The 19,434-nt window shown below is 46.0% G+C and overlaps 2 protein-coding genes across 17 annotated transcripts in view; one reads left to right on the top strand and one right to left on the bottom strand.

Moving 5' to 3' along the window:
* Positions 1-11,778, bottom strand: part of LOC105480380 (kelch like family member 18) — a 61,950-nt gene extending 50,172 nt beyond the window's left edge. For 2 of the 3 annotated variants that reach the window (XM_071091587.1, XM_011739116.3), the window contains exon 1: positions 11,502-11,778. In XM_071091587.1, coding sequence (XP_070947688.1) covers positions 11,502-11,630 — 129 coding nt within the window. In that variant the 5' untranslated portion in view covers positions 11,631-11,778. The remainder of the gene's footprint in view (positions 1-11,501) is intronic. The other variant, XM_071091588.1, reaches the window with a different exon arrangement.
* A 17-nt stretch (positions 11,779-11,795) lies between these two features.
* LOC105480381 (kinesin family member 9) overlaps positions 11,796-19,434 on the top strand; it is a 59,351-nt gene continuing 51,712 nt past the window's right edge. For 2 of the 14 annotated variants that reach the window (XR_011620038.1, XM_071091577.1), the window contains exons 1-4: positions 11,826-12,101; positions 13,379-13,621; positions 16,897-16,994; positions 18,778-18,943. Coding sequence is in view for 13 of the 14 variants with exons in the window: in XM_071091577.1 (XP_070947678.1) it covers positions 13,585-13,621; positions 16,897-16,994; positions 18,778-18,943 (301 nt within the window). In the remaining variant the exon portion in view is untranslated. Of the gene's footprint in view, positions 12,102-12,132; positions 12,534-13,378; positions 13,622-15,939; positions 16,033-16,896; positions 16,995-18,777; positions 18,944-19,434 lie in introns of those variants that run through there. The other 12 variants (XM_011739123.3, XM_011739120.3, XM_071091582.1 and 9 more) reach the window with 11 other exon arrangements.

The following is a 19,434-nucleotide window of genomic DNA, read 5'->3' as shown; positions in this document are numbered from 1 at the left end:
CAAGGAACTGTGCTAGGCCTGGGGGGCTACTTCTCTGACCTCGTGTCCTTGCACTTTTCTCCTCAGTCACTCTGCCCTTACCATTCTGGCTTCTCACTGTTTCCCCAAAACACCAAGTGTGCTCCTACCTCAGGGCTCCATGCTTACTCTTCCCTCTGCCTTCAGATATCCTCCTGGATTGCTCCCTCACTTCATTTAGATCTCTATTCAGAGGCTGGCTCCTGCTTTACTTTTCTTCATGGCACTGATCACCACTGATCTTCCGTCTGTTTATTGTCTGCCACTCCCCCAGGATGTAAGCTCGTACTCAAAAAGGCTTGGCCTACTCTGCTCACTGCTGCACCCTCAGCACCTAGAACCATGCTTGGCACATGGAAGGTGCTGACATACCTGCTCAGCATCTTGTTGAATGAAAATGAAATGAGAAGCCACTCAGAGCAGAACAAGATCAGAATTAAGCCTGAGGAAAAACAATCTGTTAGTAGCCCAAGGCTCATGGGCTCATTCTCTAGAGGGTTGGTAAGAATTCTCTCAACATGCTAGTAAAGTTAAAGAAATCCTGGGTTAGGTAAAAGATGAAAAGGATCTCAATTAGGACAGTGGTTTACTGAGAAGCTATTATGTAGATACCTCAGTAAATAATTCAGTCACAGCCTTGCTCTTGTGGAGTGACAACACTATAAATAATTATGTAATTACTATTGTAATAAGTGTCACAAAATACACATAAGAGAAGATGAGCCAAAGTCAATCCCAAAGTTTCAACTGTGCATGACTAGATGGATTGTGTCCCCTCCTTACATAGAGGAAACAAGAGACGGGCAAGGGTGTTCATTTTAGACATAATGAGTATGAGGACCCACAGGACAAATGAGGTAGAAATATAGATTTGAAAGCTATCTGTAATTTGCAGATGATGCCAACACACCTTTACTCGGAAGACATGTTAGCATGGCTTGTTTTGCTGGTCCTCAGAATAGCTCTGTCAAGGTTACACGACATTTAGAGCATACAAATCAACCCAAGAAAAATAAGCTCACAACACATCTGCATCTCCTAAGTAGGTACCTTCTAGAAGGCAATCCCTTTTAAGTGACCATTTGAAGTGCAGCTACAGGGCTGAGCTAATACAATTTGGCTCTTAACAGCTGAGGTGCCATAGTACAAAAATAAAGAGTAGGAAAGATTACTCCTTAGCATCAGATGTTTCTACTCATTGGGTTTCAACGCAGAGACAAATTCTGTTTTTAGTGTCTACAGTCACAAAGCACTATAAGCAATCTCTCTTGCCCACCTGGTAACAAGTCTTCTTGAACTAATTACCTATCTTTTGAAAACTGGATTAAATATAAATAACATACAGTTTACCATTTTAACCATGTTTAAGTGTACAGTTCTGCGGCATTAAGTACATTCTATAACCATCACCACTATCTGTCTCCAGAATTCTTCATCTTCCCAAACTGAAACTATACCCATTAAACAGTACCTCTCATCCCCCCTCCTACTGGCCCTGGGCAATCACCATTTCACTTTCTGTCTTCATGAATTTGACTATTCTAGGTAGTTCATGTAAGTGGAATCACACAACATTTGTCTTTTTGTAACTGGCTCATTTCACTTAGTATAATGTCTTCAAGGTTCACCCATGTTGCAGCAGAATTTTCTTCCTTTTAAAGGCTAAATAATATTTCACTGTATTATACACTTTTTTTTTTTTGGAGACAGGGTGTCGCTGTTGCCCAGGCTGGAGTGCAGTGGTGTAATCATGGCTCACGGCAGCCTTGACCTCCCGGGGCTCAGGTGATCCTCGCACCTCAGCCTCCCAAGTAGCTAGGACTACAGGTGCGTACCACCATCCCTGGCTAATTTTTGTATTTTTTGTAGAGACAAGGTTTTGCCACGTGGCCCAGGCTGGTCTCAAACTCCTGGGTTCATGCCATCTGCCTGCCTTGGCCTCCCAAAGTGCTGGGATGGTAGGTGTCAGCCACTGCGCCCAGCCATATACCATATTTTGCTTATCCATTCACCCACTGGTAGACTCTTGGGTGGCTTCCACCTTTTGGCTATTGTGAATAATGCTGCCATGAACATTGGTGTACAAGTATCTACCTGTTCTTTAGCTTATTTTTTGAAAGTTTTTTTTTTTTTTTCCAAATGGAGTTTCGCTCTTGTTGCCCAGGCTGGAGTGCAATGGCGTGATCGCGGCTCACTGCAACCTCCACCTCCTGGGTTCAGGTGATTCTCCCGTCTCAGCCTCCCGAGTAGCTGGGACTACAGGCGTGCGCCACCACGCCTGGCTAATTTTATATTTTTAGTACAGATGGGGTTTCACCATGTTGGTCAGGCTGGGTCTCGAACTCCTGACCTCAGGTGATCCACCCAACTTGGCCTCCCAAAGTGCTGGGATTATAGGCGTGAAAAGCATTTTTGTGTTCTGATCAGCTATTCAGAACACTCTGCCCACACATACCATTATATTGGGTCATATTTGAACTACAGCTTCTCTATTTTGCCTGCCAAAAGCCCAAGCTCTGACCTTTACCTTTAAGGCCCTGAACACAGACTGTCTGTTCCACTGGAACCTAAGAGCCATCAGGGTCTCCTCTGGCCGGCCATTCTGCAAGCAGCTAAGCATCCTCAGCTTCAACTGAGACAGAATGGGAACATGGTGTCTTTAGTTAGGACTTTGGAAACATTCTCCTTCAAGTTCTAGCAGAGCTGGAAGGCTTTACAAATGAGATGCTAAATTTAACAGTAACTTCTATGTCACTTACTCACTCACTAGTCAGTATAGTAACATGATCACCTGTAGTAAGCTGGGAGAAATTTTTTCACTTCTAGTTCATTTGTATTCTTTAACAAGAAATGCTTCAATTCCTAAATACTGTGTTGAAACTAGAGAAGTATATGCTGGGGCAACAAATAATAAAAATAAAACCTACTTCAAAAGCCTTAGAGGCCCTATCAGTATATAACAGAGGTCAGAAACTATAGCCAACGGATTCAACTCATGCTTCTTTTGTAGTTTCACTGGAACACAGCCACACCCATTCATTTAAATACTGTGTAGAGCTGCTTTTGCACTATAGCATCAGTTAAGTAGCTGCAAGGGAAACTATATTTCCCATGAATCCTTAAATAGTTACTATCTGGCCCTTTCCAGAAAACGCTTGTCAACTCTTAGTTCACACACCTTGGTTCACCCACTTTTGTCCCCAATTGGAAAAAAGCGGTGATGTAATCAACTGTTCAGATGTTCTTCCTAAGGTCTTCTTAAGCTAACCACAGGCCAGCTGGCTGGTTCCATGCCAAAGAGGCAACGAGAGTGCCAATACTCAACAAGTTCCAAAGTAGAAAGGTAGCTGCCATGCTTGTAATTTGGGAAGGGCTAGGGATGCACCTTTAGAAAAACACTGTGGTCTCATCTTCCATCAACTAGCCTCCAAGCTAAACCAAGTGGGGCTAAGGGGCAAACAATGGAGTCTCATGTACAGAATAATAAAGGAATTATCTGCAGTTAAGAAACATCCCCAAGCACAGGCTTCTTAAATGTACCTGGTGAGCCAGCCAGCCAAGCTCCATAAGCCTTAGGGTGAACATGATGAATGTTGCTTGGCTGATAATGGATCGTCCAAGCTGTACCTCCAACTCTCTTTCCCTACCCACATGTCAGGCAGCATCAAGCTCTCTAATTCACCTAATTGGTGTCCAAATTTAATAGCATTATCCACAACATAACTTGAACAAGGAGATTAAAACTGAATTTTTGATATGAAATTCATATAACAAGTGCTGTGCCCCTCAAGGAGCATGTTCTTCCTCTCAGTTCTGATAGCTCACTAGAAAGAGACAAGGCTGGGCCAGGTGTGGTGGTTCATGCCTGTAATCCCAGCACTTCCGGAGGTAGAGGCAGGAGGATCACTTGAGCCCAGGAATTTGAGACCAGCCTAGGCAATAAGGTGAGGCCCCATCTCTCAAAAAATAAACAAAATTAGCCAGGCGTGGTGGCACACACCTGTGGTCCCAGCTACTTGGGAGGCTGAGGTAGGAGGATGGCTTGAGCCAGAGATTTCGAGGCTGCAGTGAGCTGTGATCCCACCACTGTACTCCAGCCTGGGCGAGAGAAGAGACCCTGTCTCAAGGAAAAAAAAAAAAGAGGAAGATGAAGCTAACTACATAGAGAGAGATAAACCTAACTACATGAAAAATGTCAGTAGAAAACCCTGGTAATGAGCAATATTCAGAAGCACAAGTTTCTAATACAATGTCATTTCAAAATCAGAGTCAAGAATTCATATGTCTAAGAGACTAGTAGAAAAAGCCTGCATCTTCTCTCCTGAAATAAAATGTTGGTGTGGCATCTGGACATTCATATCCCTGCCGTCTGTACTCAAGAATGACACTAAGGATGCTTTGTTCCCTACTCTGCTTCATACCATCAGCAGGGCAGGTGAATAATCTGACAGGATGTAAAAGCATGGCTTCCACCAATAAACAGCTGTGTTAGATCTCAGCTGATATAGCTTTGTGCCGTGGGCAAATCCCTTAATAGCTCTAAGCCTCAGGGTTTTTTACATCTGTAAAATGATGGCTTAAAAATGTTTTTATTTGTATAAATTTATGGGTACAAGTGCAGTTTTGATACATGGATATATTGCATAGTGGTGAAGGCTGGGATTTTAGCGTAACCATCATCTGAATAATGTACATTGTACCCAGTAATTCCTCATCCCTCACCCCACTCCAGTCTCCATTCATTCCACACTCTATGTCCATGCATACACACGTAAAATGATAGCTTTGATAGGGAACCTCTACAATTCCCTTTTTCCTTTTTTTGAGACAGAGTCATACTATTGCCAGGCTGGAGTGCAGCGGTTCAACCATGGCTCACACTGCAGCCTTGACCTCCTGGATTCAAGCGATCCTTCCATCTCGCCTCCCAAAGTGCTGAGATTACAGATATGAAACACTGTGCCCAGCCTACAGCTCCTTTTAATATGATTATTCTAGATCTATAATTAACCCTGTGTAACTCACTGTACTATACACAACATAAAAATGGCATGCATCGACAAGCCCTTAATTCATTTCCTCATATCCTTCTCCACCTACTCTTTCATCACAAAGCCAGTGGTGACAACAAATTAGGCAAGATTCCAGATTCAAATGCGTAGCTCTTGAAGCCAATTTCGTGAAAATTGTGTGCCTACATTTAGTGGGTCACACAAGGAAATATTCTAATACTGTACCTTTCATCCATGGAAAAAACATTTCCTTCTGAGGGCTAAATTATCAGAGCCAGGTTCAAAACCTTGGCAGGAGCCTTGGGAAAATGCTGAGAAGGCTAATGCCAGCAGATCTTTCAGGAACCATTTATCAGCGGTTGCAAAACAAAGGGTGTGTGTCTATATAGGGAGCTCCTCTCTCCTTTAAGCTTATGGCCCTGTGAATAATACTCAGGTTTGGTGACCTCATTCTGCTGTCACTCAAAAAGAAAATAAATGTGAGATAAAGGGAAAGCAGAAATATATGAACTTCAAAGCCTTACAGAAGCATAAGGGAAAAAAATAAACATATGAATCTGGCTCCAAATCTTATGACTAAGAAGAAAAACTCATTAAATCTAGTGAGTGTGCCCAAATGGCTAGACCCAGATGAATCAGACAACACTGCCTGAGCCTTGGGCTCCTGGCAGCCCAGAGCAAAGGACACGAAACTCAACTTAGGGAAGAGGGGACGAGAGCTTCCATGGATGCAAATCTGTCTACCTAGGCCAAGCCTTATGCCAAGAAGTCTTGCACTACAATCCTCATAACTTTTAAGATAAAATGATTTGCCAAGGAAAAGAACCATGGGCTTTTCCTCATAACAGCTTCAAGCCATTGGAGATACAGAAAGCGATTTTTTTTTTTTTAATGAATATGTTACTCTTTTCTGTCATGCCTCTACTTCACTATCCGACAGGCTCCCAATGAATTTAAATTTCAAATATTTCCCAAAAGGAAATTAAGCCTAGGTTCAAGTGTTGGCAGTGAATTTTGAGAATGTGGCATGAATGCTAATACTCACTTTCACGTTCTCCCTATAATTCAGGAAGAGAGAAAAGATGACACGCCCTTAAGGATGAATACAGTAGATCTGAGGTAGATTAATTCATGTGGCAGCAGCTGAAATCAGTTCATTTACCGACAGTGACAGAAGAGGCAACAGGAGAGCATGAGAGAACACCTGACCCTGAATATGGAGACAAAGAGTTTAGTCCCAATGCTGCTTAACTCAACCTGTGACCTTGAACGAGTCCCTTCCCCTTCTGGGCTTGGGTCTTCATTTGTAAAGTGCAGGCTAATGAATTAGTGCAGAGGTCTTTTTTGTTGTTTTTGAGACAGAGTCTCGCTCTGTCCCCAGGCTGGAGTGCAGTGGCACGATCTTGGCTCATGGCAACCTGTGCCTCCCGAGTTCAAGCGATTCTCCTGCCTAGCCCACGCCAGCATGTCCAGCTAATTTTTGTATTTTTAGTAGAGATGGGGTTTCACCAAGTTGGCATGGATGTTCTCGATCTCTTGACCTCATGATCTACCTGTCTTGGCCTCCCACAGTGCTGGGATTACAGGCGTGAGCCACCACACCCGGCTGGCAAAGTCATTTAAGGCAATGAACATTTTGTCCAGATAAAATCATTCAAAATTCATCAGAAGCTAAAAAAAATTCAAAATGGCAGGTTGAACACATGAACTTATCTCCACTCCTTCTAGAAAATTCATTAAATTATTATTAATAAATATACACTACTGGCCGGCCGTGGTGGCTCACGCCTGTAATCCCAACACTTTGGGAGGCTGAGGCAGGCAGATCACTTGAGGTCAGAAGTTGGAGACCATCCTGGCCAACATGGTAAAACCCTGTCTCTACAAAAATTCAAAAATTAGCCAGGCAAGGTGGTATGCGCCTGTAATACCAGCTACTCAAGAGGAGGCAGGAAAATCGCTTGAACCTGGGAGGCGGAGGTTGCAGTGAGCCAAGATTGCGCCACTGCACTTCAGCCTGGGCAACAGAGCAAGACTCTGTCTCAAAGAAAGAAAGAAAGAAAGAAAGAAAATACTCACACACACACACACACACACACACACACACACACTAGTTACTGAGCATTTACTACATGATTATTTGAAGTACATTAACTAATTGAATCCTCAACATTCAAGTAGGTGGTGATCTGCATTTTACAGATGAGACAGAGAATCACCAGTGTTTAAGGAAGCTGCTCATTTTCACAGCTAATAAGTGGCAGACCCAGAACTCAAACGTAGGCAGTGTGGCTGCAGAGTCTGTGTGATACTGCCTTTCGGACTGATGATCAAGGAACAGCAAAGCTCTGAAGGAAAAAGAAGCAGAGAGAGACAGCAGATTAGAAGGGTCAACAAAATTTTAGAAGAAGAAAAGATGAGTAGTAACTGACTTAGAGGATACTGAGTGTTGTGGAATGCAAGCCACTGAAGAATCCCCTCCAAAATGGAACCATTGGAGGGACCAGTTTCCTCTGAAGTTGTGAGCAAGAAGGAGGACTGAAATCAGGAAGTACTGGTCCCCCTCCCTGAGGCAAGCAACTGCTGCATCACCACCCAGGTAGAAGACTGGAGGTTTACTCTTCAGACAGAATGAACAAAAGCCTCTGGACCTGGGTAACCAGGGCACCCCTGAAGACAAGGAAGTGGTACCATTTAGTGGGATTAAGTGAAAGTCTGCACACAGAAGGGAGAACCTCCAGCCCTCTCCTACCATAAGTCTCCCAGAATAACAGCCAGGCTTATACCACCTAGGAAGAAGCCTGGAGGAAGATCTACGGACTTTGAACATATCCCACAGAAAACGACAGGTCCATCACCCTACAACCATGGCCCTCAGAACGTGGTCCCAGACTAAGAGTGGCAGCATAGGGGAACCTGTCAGAAATATGAGTTCTCAGGCCCATGCCAGACCTAATGAATTAGAAATTCTGGGTGAGGTCCAACAACCAGCGTTTTGACAAGGCTACCAGGTGATTCTGAAGTCCACTGAAGTTTGAGAACCACTGCCTGACAGGGAGGCCCACCAGTCAATAAAATATCTCACACCAAAAAGCTTCCAACCAGTTTTTCAGTGTCTGTTTACTTGAAAAACATTGTGGAGTCACCAGAAAACTGAAGAAAGACTTTGACAAGAGAGACAAAACAGATTTCCCAGGACAGCTCTGGTGGCAAGTAGTGAAATGTGCAAAGCCTGATTTGCATGCCCTTTTCCCGGTTCCAGCATTATATTGCTACAGAGCTACTCCTTGGGCTCTACAATACAGTTTTCAAAATCAGTGAAGTAAATGCTCTCTACAGTCCTGTCCAGCTCTAGCGCATGCCTTTATACTAGTCCTTCCTACTGGAGGCTTTTTATTAGAGAGAAAAAAATAAATATACTGGTCCTTATGTTCTAGATCCTTGAAACTAACACAGCAATTCAGACTGACCGTCTCAGTTGAAACTATGTCTGATTCTTTTCTTTCTTTCTTTTTTTTTTTTTTGAGACAGGGTCTCACTCTGTTGCCCAGGCTGGAGTGTAGAGGCATGATCTCAGCTCACTGCAGCCTCTGCACTCCAGCCTGGGCAACAGGCTCAAGTGATCCTCCCACCTCAAGTGATCCTTCCACCTCAGCCTCCTGAGTAGCTAAGACTAAAGGTACACACCACTACAGCTAATTTTTTGTAGAGATGAGGTTTCACCATGTTGCCCAAGCTGGTCTCCTGAGTTCAAAGCAATCCACCTGCCTCGGCCTCCCAAAGCGCTGGGATTACAGGCGTGAGCCACTGCACCCAGCCACGTCTGATAACTTACTTTTCCCTCTGAATGAATGAGCAAAGTTCTGCTGAAAGATTACTATATTCAATATCTGCATTAAGTGTACTATTAATACTTTATGTAGAAGTATATGTGACCATCCCACGCTGCCATGCCCTTTTTGATTCCCTGTGTCTTATAAGATTCCCCTGGTTCACCCTTACAGCCTAACTCTTTTTTTTTTCCCCCAATAGAGATGGGGTTTTGCCATGTTGCCCAGGCTGGTCTCAAACTCCTGGCCTCAAGCGATCCACTCGCCTTGGCCTTCCAAAGTGCTGGGATTATAGGCATGAGCCACGGTGCCCAGTCTACAGCCTAAATTTTAATTTAGAAATTCACACCTATTACTGTTTTTCACTAGTCTCTATTTACACCAAGTGTTGCTGCCACAACCGGATCATTTTTCTGCTTACAAATTTCTAGTGGCCTTAACATCTTCCACCATATAATCACTGTGGATAAAAACTTCTAATTTACTTTTACTTCCTCTGCCTCCTTTAGTCTAGCTCATTTTTCTGAATTCTCTTAGTTCCTCTTTCCCATCTGAGAAGATCTCGTGCCTTCTCAGATCACTTCACTCCTCTCCTGGAAAATAACCTCCTTCAGGAGGGTTTAGAATGATGAAAAGGGCCGGGCTCAGTGGCTCACACCTGTAATCCCAGCAATTTGGGAGGCTGAGGCGGGCGGATCATGAGGTCAGGAGCTCAGGATGAGCCTGGCTAACATAGTGAAACCCCGTGTGTACTAAAAACACACACACACAAATTAGCCAGGCGTGGTGGCAGGCGCCTGTAGTCCTGCTACTTGGGAGGCTAAGGCAGGAGATTCACTTGAAGCCAGGAGGTGGAGGTTGCAGTGAGCCAAGATCACGCCACTGCACTCCAGCCTGTGCGACACAGAGAGACTGTCTCAAAAAAACAAAACCAAAAACAAAAAAAACCAAGGCTTACAGAGATTAAGTAACTTGCCCAAGGTTACAACTAGGATTTTAATCCAAATTCTTCTGCCTTCAAAGCCATACTCAACCATCCTACTCTACCATCTCCAGAGATCTGACTCAACTATGTTGAAGAAGGAAAGTTTCCTTAACCATGCAGAAAATAAGAGCAGGCTGGGCGTGGTGGCTCACACCTGTAATCCTAGCACTTTGGGAGGCCGAGGCAGCCAGATTGCTGAAGCTCAGGAGTTCGAGACCACCCTGGGCAACATGGTGAATCCCCCTCTCTACTAAAAATAGAAAAAATTAGCCGGGGTGGTGGTGTGTGCTTGTAGTCCCAGCTGCTGGGGAGGCTGAGGCAGGAGAATCGCTTGAACCCAGGAGAGAGGTTGCAGTGAGCCGAGATCGCTGCAACTCCAGCCTGGGCAACAGAGCGAGACTCTGTCTCAAAAAAAGAAAAGAAGAAGAGCAAAAGGATCTCTGCAGTTTTATTTTTTCTTTCTTTTATTTCTTTGTGTGTGTGTATGTGAGAGAGAGAGAGAAATAGGAGAAATAGGGTCTTGCTCTGTTGCCCAGGCTGGAGTGCAGTGGTGCGATTACAACTCACTGCAGGCTTGACCTCCTAGGGTCAAGCGATCCTCCCACCTCACCCTCCCGAGTAGCTGGGACTACGGGCACAGGCCACCATGCCCAGCCAATTTTTTATTATTTGTAGAGACAGGGTCTCCCTACATAGCCCAGGCTGGTCTCCAACTCCCCCACTCAAGTGATCCTCTCGCCTCTCAAAGTGCTGAGATTACAGGTGTGAGCCACCATGTCTGCCCTGTTTGTTTTTTAAACAGGGATCACCCACAGATGCTGAGAACTTTCCGGTCAAAGCCCAACAGGGAGCCCCACTCATCATCTCCCGGGCCGGACGTCTCCACATGGTTCGGTGGCTTGGCCAGGGAGCAGCACAGCATGCCCCTTCCACATGAAAAGACCCAGGCACAGGAGGGAGGCTGGCTCTTGCGACCAGAATGCTGGTGGGGAACAGGTGGTTAAGATATCTTTCCCTTTTAATATCAGTCAGCATCCCTCTCCCCAGGCGGCCAGTAGGCCCAGCCCCGGGAAGCTTGTGGTGGTGGTGGTGATGCCTTCCAGTGTGGGGCAGGGTGGCTTCCCACCTCAAAAAATTTCCAGATCAGATTTTAAAAGCTCTTAAGAGACAAAGTAGTGATTCAACAATTAAGGGCAGGCAATGACTCCCAAGGAGAAGCCTTCTCTACAACAGCACAGCCAAGTTCGACAGGCACAAAGAAATATCTGTAGTGACAAGAGAGGGTGCTGAATTCAGTGGTGCCCATCAGCATGTGGGGCCGGCCACCGCCCCTGCCTCCATAGAAGGTAAGTCCATTTTCTCTCGTCTGTATGACAGAAAAGGGAGGCTGTCACCCCAATAACTCCCACTTCAAGGGCCTAAGCGGCGCACCTCTCAACCTTTCCTTTCAGGGGCTGAAAGGTTGTCCTCTTCCTCTCCCCGACTCGGCCCCGATCCCCTTCTGCTCGGCACCTCTCTCCCCACTACTCGGCAACCCTCAAACCTCTTCTCCCCAGCCCTCTCCCCGCTCGACCTCTCTTTCTCTGACCCCCCGCCCCTTTTTACTCCCCGCTCGACCCCTTTCCCCTCAGCTCGCTGCCGCCCAGTCCGCGATACCTTGAGGGTCACGTCGCACAGCTTGCCCTGCCGCCGTATCTCCTCCATGACGCCGTAGCCGCGACTAGGCAACTCGGACACCGAGAAGTGCACCAGATCCTCCAGCTCCTCCGCGCCGTCCTCCACCATCTTCCCCGGCCGCCGCAACTGCGCAGGCCTCGCCGGCCGGCTAGACACTAACCAGGGCGGGGCGATCTAGCACGCCGACAGCGGCTCGGAGCGCGGAGCAGCAATTAGACGGGCCTCTGCGGCCGCCGTAGTTGAAACTCCTCGGCGCCGGAAGCCCCGCCGCCCCGCTTCCTGGTTCACGTGCGGCCTTCGTTGTCTCGCTACCTCGAACTTGGCTTCGCGCATGCATCGGCCGAAGTCTTTCTAGATCAATCGGCCCCATCTCTCGTCTTCCCGATTCGGCCATGACCTCACCCATATCCTCGACGTAGGACCTCGGACTTCATTTCCGCCACCCCGACACTTCCGGAATCCCCGGAAGCGACCCGTTGCCATGGCGACTGTGTACACTGCTAGATAGCCCCGCGTGGGGAGTGCAGGTGGCTTCGGTTGTGGCCGTCGCGTCCCGGGAGCGTCGCTGCCCGGTGAACGGTGAGCAGGGGCTGCGCGCCGGTGGGAGTGGAGAGACGGGAGAAGGGTGTGCGCCTGGACTGCTGATAGTGGCTGGGGTCCAAACACCGCTCTATCTGGGGGTTCCCAGCTGGATCGCTCATCTCTGAATCCCAGGCGAAGGAGGGCGCGACATCACGAGAGTCCTTTCAGCCTGGCCTCGGCTTACGGTCTTCGGAGCTAATGTTCATTGGTCCCATAAAGGGGTCGCGCCCAGGACACAGAGGCCGTGAGGCAGGGAGCCAGAGGTCGTCTGGACTCTTCTGCACTAGTCGATTTTCGTACTAGAGAGGGCTTTGGGATCACCAGTCGCGGCCCTTCGCGTTACAGATGAGGAAACCTCTCCAGAGAGGGACCGGAATGGGTTCAAAGCCCACTGCCGCCCAGGCTTCACGCGGGGGTCCGGCACATTGGGTGAGAAAAAGGAGAAAGGCTAGTTTTGCTTGCGTCCTAGTCTTGTTCAGCCAAGGCCAGGTGCAGTTGGACCCAGTGTTTTGGATTCGGGTGTTGCTGCTGCCGCTTCGGGTAGCTATGAGGGTTCCCCCATGACAGCCCCTCGTCTAAACAGGAGCACTGGAAGACAGGGACCCACCTGGTGCCTACCACCCCAACCACCAAACGCTCCCTTTCCTCTTGTCGAGTCTTCATGGGTGCTTGTTGACAATTCTGTTAATTCCCACTAAAGACAAATGAGGAAACCTCGAGCGTCTTAACACAGAAGTCTCTTGGTGACCATTCAGAGACTTGCTTTGTTATACCAGAAATATCAAAGGGTGGTTCCCCAAGGAGAGACATTCCCCACAAAGTCCTGAGGGAGAAAGGGAGGGGTCCGGGCGCCGTGGCTTACGCCTGTAATCCTAACACTTTGGGAGGCTGAAGTGAGCGGCTTGCTTGAGCTCAGGAGTTCAAGACCAGCCTGGGCAACACGGCGAAACCCTGTCTCTAGGAAAAATACAAAAATTATTCGGGCGTGGTGGTGCACGCCTGTAGTCCTAGCTACTTGGGGGACTGAGGTGGGAGGATCGCTTGAACCCAGGAGGTGGAGGCTATGGTGAGCCGAGATTGTTTCACTGCACTCCAGCCTAGGTGAAAGAGTGAGACCCTGTCTCAAAAAAAAAAAAAAAAAAAAAGGTGGGGTGAGGTGCTGGATGTGGATTTTTGCACCTGGAAACCAAGTGTCCTCCTGGAAGGGCTGTGGGCTTGGGTTGGAGTTGTCATGGAAGGGGAGTGACATCATATGCCCCTTGGGACTCTCTCAGTAGTGACTGAAGATAGATCCACATATGAAGATTCAGCTGCCCTCTGACTTCCAGCCATTACCATCACCACCCACCGCCATTTCCTGAACACCTACTCTGTGCTGGGCTCTGCCCTGGACATTGTGAGGGGATTCCAAAGAGATAAAAAGCACAATCCTTGCCTTCAAGCAGCTTGTAATTTAATTTGGGAACTGAAACCCACTCAAATGAAGCGACATAAGAATGGTAACAAGCAGTATTTCAGTAAGTGCAAGATGGCGTGGGGTCTCCAAATGTTTGGGTGTTAAGGGGCTGCTGAGTAGCAGGCTTACAAGACGGGTGTGCAAAGGAAGACTTATTGGAGGTGGATATGGCTCCTGGCCTGCTTGGAGCCATGGTGTCAGCATGGGGAGGGAAGCATACATGGGGTGACTGCATGTGCATGTGCATGTTGGCAAATATCGGGGCAGAGAAGGGCCAGGCTCTGGAGGGAGAGTGATGCTTTTGCTTATTTGTTTTGTTTTGTTGAGACAGTCTCATGCTATTGTCCAGGCCGGAGAGCAGTGTTGTGCCATCACTGCTTAAGTGATCCTGCTGCCTCAGCATCCTGAATAACTGGGACCACACGCATGCACCACCACACTTAGCAAATTTTAAAAATTTTTTGTAGAGACGAGGTCTTGCTGTGTTGCCCAAGCTGGTTTCTAATTCCTGGCCTCAAGCAATCCTCCCACATTGGCCTCCCAAAGTGCTAGGATTACAGGCGTGAGCCACCATGCCCAGCTGAGGTTGATGCTCTGAACTGGCCTGTGCTACTCTTGTGCAGGGACTTCAGGGAGGGAGGCCCGGGCATCTGCTCCCAGAGCTCCCCTGCTTCTTCATGGTCCCTTTCGGAGCATACCCTGGATGGCATCTGAATTTCTCTGGGCAGGAGAATGGGCCCTTGGATGTGAAGAGTGGTTCCCCAAGCTTTAGAAATTGAGTGTGAGGCTGAGGTGGATGGATTGCTTGAACCCAGGAGTTTGAGACCGCCCTGGGCAACATGTTGAAACCCCATCACTACAAAAATGCAAAACATTAGCCGGGTGTAGTGACGCACACCTGTCCCCCCAGCTACTCTGGAGGTTGAGGTTGAGGTGGGAGGATTGCTTGAGCCTGGGAGACAGGGTGCAGTGAGCTGAAATCACATCAGTGCACTCCAGCCTGAGTGCACTGTCTCAGACAGAGTGAGACTGTCTGAAATAAATGTCTCGAAAATAATAAATAAAAAAAATCGGAAATAACTTTTGTCAGGTAACACCCAATGGACCTCTCTCAGATAATTTTATATAAAATGTTACCATTATTTAATGTACTTTTTTTAAAAAGCAAGATAATCTAATTAAAACAAGTCCCTGTTATACATGAGGGGTTTTTATGGTTAACGTCTTAAAAGTTAGTTAGACTGAGTCTTGCTCTGTCACCCAGGCTGGAATGCAGTGGCATGACATTGGCTCAGTGCAACCTCCACCCTCCAGATTCAAGCGATTCTCCTGTCTCAGCCTCCAGAGTAGCTGAGATTACAGGCGCCCACCACCACATCCGGCTAATTTTTGTTTTTTATTTTTCTTTTAGTGGAAACAGAGTTTTATCATGTTGGCCAGGCTGGTCTTGAACTCCTAACCTCAGGTAATCTGCCATCCTCAGCCTCCCAAAGTGCTGGGATTACAGGCAAGAGCCACTGTGCTTGGCCCAAGTTAGTTTTTTGTGTTTTTTTTTTTTTGAGACATGGTCTCACTGTATCACCTAGGCTGGATTGCAGTGGTATGATCAAAGCTAACTGCAGCCTCAACTTCCCCAGGCTCAAGTGATCCTCCCACCTCAGCCTCCTGAGTAGCTGGGACTATAGGCATGCACCCCTATGCCTGGCTAATTTATTTATTTTATTTATTTATTCATTTATTTATTTTTTGGAGATGGAGTCCCTCTCTGTTGCCGAGGCTGGAGTGCAATCGTGCGATCTCAGCTCACTGCACCCTCCACCTCCTGGGTTCAAGCGATTCTCCTGCCTCCGCCTTCTGAGTAGCTGGGATTCCAGGCGTCTGCCACCACGACTGGCTAATTTTTGTATTTTTAGTAGAGATGGCATTTCACCATGTTGGCCAGGCTGGTCTTGAACTCCTGACCTCAGGTAATCCACCTGGCTCGGCCTCCCAAAGAGCTGGGATTACAGGCATGAGTCACCGCACCTGGCCTCCTGGCTAATTTTTGTATTCTTTGTAGAGATGGGTTTTTGCCATGTTGCCCAGGCTGGTTTCAAAACTCCTGGCCTCGAGGGATCTGCCCACCTTGCTCTCCCAAAGTGCTAGGATTATGGTGTGAGCCATTGCGCCCAGCCAAAAGTTAGTGTTTTAAAAGCCAAGCCATGCGCCTGTAGTCTCAGCTACTTGGAAGGTTGAGATGGGAGAATCACTTGAACTCAGAAGTTAAAGGCTAGCCTAGGCAACATAAAGAAACCCTTATCTCCAAAAATAAAACAATGAAATAAATGTTAATTAAAAAAAAAAAAATTGAACATCAGCTGGGTATGCCTGTAATTTCAGCACTTTGGAAGTCCAAGATAGGAGGATCACTTGAGGCTAGGAGTTCAAGACCAGCCTAGGCAACATAGTAAGACACCATCTTACAAAAAGAAGGTAAGAGAACTAGCCAGGCACAGTGGTACACACCTGTAGTCCCAGCTACTGGGGAGGCTGAGGCAGGAGGATCACTTGAGCCCAGGATGTCAAGGCTGCATTGAGCCATGATAGCACCACTGCATTCCAACCTGGGTGACAGGGTGAGACTCTGTCTCAAAAGAAGAGAAAAAAGTATGTATATATGTCCTATGTCTTCCTTTATTTATACTACTATATATATATGTGCACATGCATATACACACACACTGAAAGAAAATGATGAGAATATAGTTAGGTTTTAGGAGAGCAAGAGGAGGTAGGGGACTGTCTGTGATATTTTTTCTTAATATAGTAAGAGAAGAAAGAATATTTGATTATGGACCAAATATACTTCTAGGGCATTTATTTCTGATCTAGTTAGTCTCTTGGAGAAGAGGATGCTGTATCTGAAGCAAGATAAGTTAATGAAAAGAAAATTAGTTTTAATGTATTTCATAGTAAGTATTTCAGAAGAAAATATAATAAAAGAAGGAAAGTATAAGTGGACTCATCATCTTAGATGCAGAACATTTCTAGAAATGACATCTAAGATTAGGACACTAAAGGAAGCATTCTTTTTACTTTGTATTTCGGTCTCTCTGGGGTCATTGGTGGAAAATGGCAAAGCAGTCTGTGAAGCAGAAAGTGCCTGTATTTGTGGAGCAGTGTCTTGTGGGTAGAACACTGAAATGCTGAGGGGGGAAAAGGAAGACTGGCTTTCAGGGAGAGAGGGAAAAATGGACTGCTTGTCACTCTTTTCTGATCTTCTTAACGAATGACCCCTCTTCTCTACTTGTTATTTAATAATGACTATTCAAAATTTCGTTGTTCCCTTCTTTTTAGCTAGAATGGGTACTAGGAAAAAAGTTCACGCATTTGTCCGTGTCAAACCCACCGATGACTTTGCTCATGAAATGATCAGATACGGAGATGACAAAAGAGTAAGTGCGATGTGTTTGCCTTCACCTGACTGGGCCTCTCTGTCCCACCTTCCTGTAGTGTAACCGTATTTCCAAACAACCTTTGAAGGACCAAGATAGAATTGGACAGGGTCCAATGGACTCTAGTGTCCATCAAGTCCAAACCACCCCCTCACAACGCTGCTAATGAGGAAATTAATAAAATCCCATCTTTGTCTTTTAATAATTTTACCTTTAATAAATTAATAAGTTTACCTTTACCCTCATATCTGACACAGAAAAATTGACATTTCTTCACATTCATAAAGCTTTCTAGTGATTGATCTGTCATTGTATAATCTCCCAAGGGGTGCAGTAAGAATATCTTGAGTTCATTACTGCTTAGCTTATCAAAACATCTGGAGAAATACTTATCAAGAGAAGTGGAAAGATATATCTGTCCCTATATCCTCAGCCTGAGAACGCTTCTGAAGGCTTAGGACAGCGTGAGAGTGTTAGATGTTTTCATTCAGCAGACAATTGTGGGCCTACTCTGGGCAGCATTGAAACATTCTTCAAAGGAAAAATTAAAGGGCAAACTGCCCAAGCCTCATAGATCCTAGCGGTCAGAAAAGAGCTCACATGCAGCCCTTTCAAATGTTTCCTGCTGGACATGGTTTTCAATGAACACAGAAGCACAGAGCATTTAATGTGTGAATGGACCACGTCTTTCTTTCTTTCTTTTTTTTTTTTTTTTTTTTTGAGACAGAATCCTACTCTGTTGCCCAGGCTGGAGTGCAGTGGCACAATCTTGGCTCACTGCAACCTCTGCCTTCCAGGTTCAAGTGATCCTTCTGCCTCAGCCCCACTAGTAGCTGGGATTACAGGCACGTGCCACCATGCCCAGCTAATTTTTATATTTTTAGTAGAGATGGGGTTTCACCATGTTGGTCAGGCTGGTCTTGAACTCCTGACCTCAGGTGATCCACCTGCTGTGGCCTCCCAAAGTGCTGGGATTACAGGCATGAGCCACTGCGCCTGGCCAAGTCTGTCTTTCTTGATCTTAATTTTTCTCTCTCTAGCCAGGTATAGCTTCTGCGTTAGGGCAGTCAGTGTAAGATTTCAGCAAGAGTCTTTACATCAGAAGTTCTCATCAAGAAGACATACCATTGACCTTACCCGGTATGTCCCTAATCCAGCTGCTACCACAATGGCTTACTATGAAGGGGCATGCATCTAAAAATCTGCTGATGGCACCCTCAATTTACTCTTAATTCCAATGTCTGAGAAGTCCATAGCCTTCTCTGTGGCTTTCATTTCATTATCACTCACTTTGGCTCATAGCATGTGTGTGGAAGTAGGTGTTCACCATAATGCAGAGCTGAGAGAGGCCTCACTGCCAGCAACCAGAGCAATGGGGCTGGAGCCCAGGCCTCTGTCGCCAGGCTCACTATTCCCTCTGGCGTAATTGAAGGCCTCCCTGTGCTTATGGAATCTATGTAAAACTTGTTTAATAAGAACATGATAAATTTGACTTCATATCATAGGTGGAGAAACCAAGACAGACAGCACCCTATGAACTAGGGTTAGAGGTGCTAAAACTAGGAAGTGTTCCAGTCTCCTGATCTTTCCACCTCCCTGCAGGAGCTCTCTTCTCCCATCCCAAAGAATTCATCTGGAATATCAGCCCCTACGTGGGAGTCCCTGTTCATCCTACAGTTCACTTCCTCTGTTCCCTCCAAATTAGGCCTCAGCTATCAGTGATTTTTTTAATACCTGTTTTTGAACAAATAACATTTTTTTCTTTCTCACTCTTTTTTCCTAGAGCATTGATATTCACTTAAAAAAAGACATTCGGAGAGGAGTTGTCAATAACCAACAGATAGACTGGTCGTTCAAGTTGGATGGAGTTCTTCACGATGCCTCCCAGGACTTGGTTTATGAGACAGTTGCAAAGGATGTGGTTTCTCAGGCCCTCAATGGCTATAATGGTAACTTAATTAATTAACTGTTGTCTTATATAAGAACCTGAAGAGTAAGAGATGCAAATATTTTATGGTGAATAAAATAAAACCTCACTTACTATCATTTGTATGCTTATTTGTCTGTCTCCATGTTCTTACGTTGCAAAACTTACTGTTTGCTTGTTGACATTGTGGGCATGGCTTGATCCAATGTCCTGGGATTCTACCTTCATAGGAAAATTAAAAGATTGTAGCTGTCTATAGGTCACAGGGGTTCAATTATTATCCTGTTTCAAATCTCTCAAATATTAGTTTTGAAGATGCATCTTTATGATGAATTTGATGGAGTCCAAACATTTGTCTCTCAGCTTCCTGCTAGGAGCTATTTTCATTTATTCTACCAACACAATTAATGTACAGTTGATATTCTAGGAATATATAAAAGAATATATCACAGTTTGTAGACTTTGCCATCTGGTGGCTGCTGAGTAGGATGTTCCCTGTTTTGCAAGTTTAGG

The sequence above is a fragment of the Macaca nemestrina genome, chromosome 2 (genome assembly GCF_043159975.1).
Source record: "Macaca nemestrina isolate mMacNem1 chromosome 2, mMacNem.hap1, whole genome shotgun sequence".
Classification (NCBI taxonomy): domain Eukaryota; kingdom Metazoa; phylum Chordata; class Mammalia; order Primates; family Cercopithecidae; genus Macaca; species Macaca nemestrina.
Note: the sequence above shows the minus strand (reverse complement) of the source record. Positions and strands in the feature narration are given on the sequence as shown.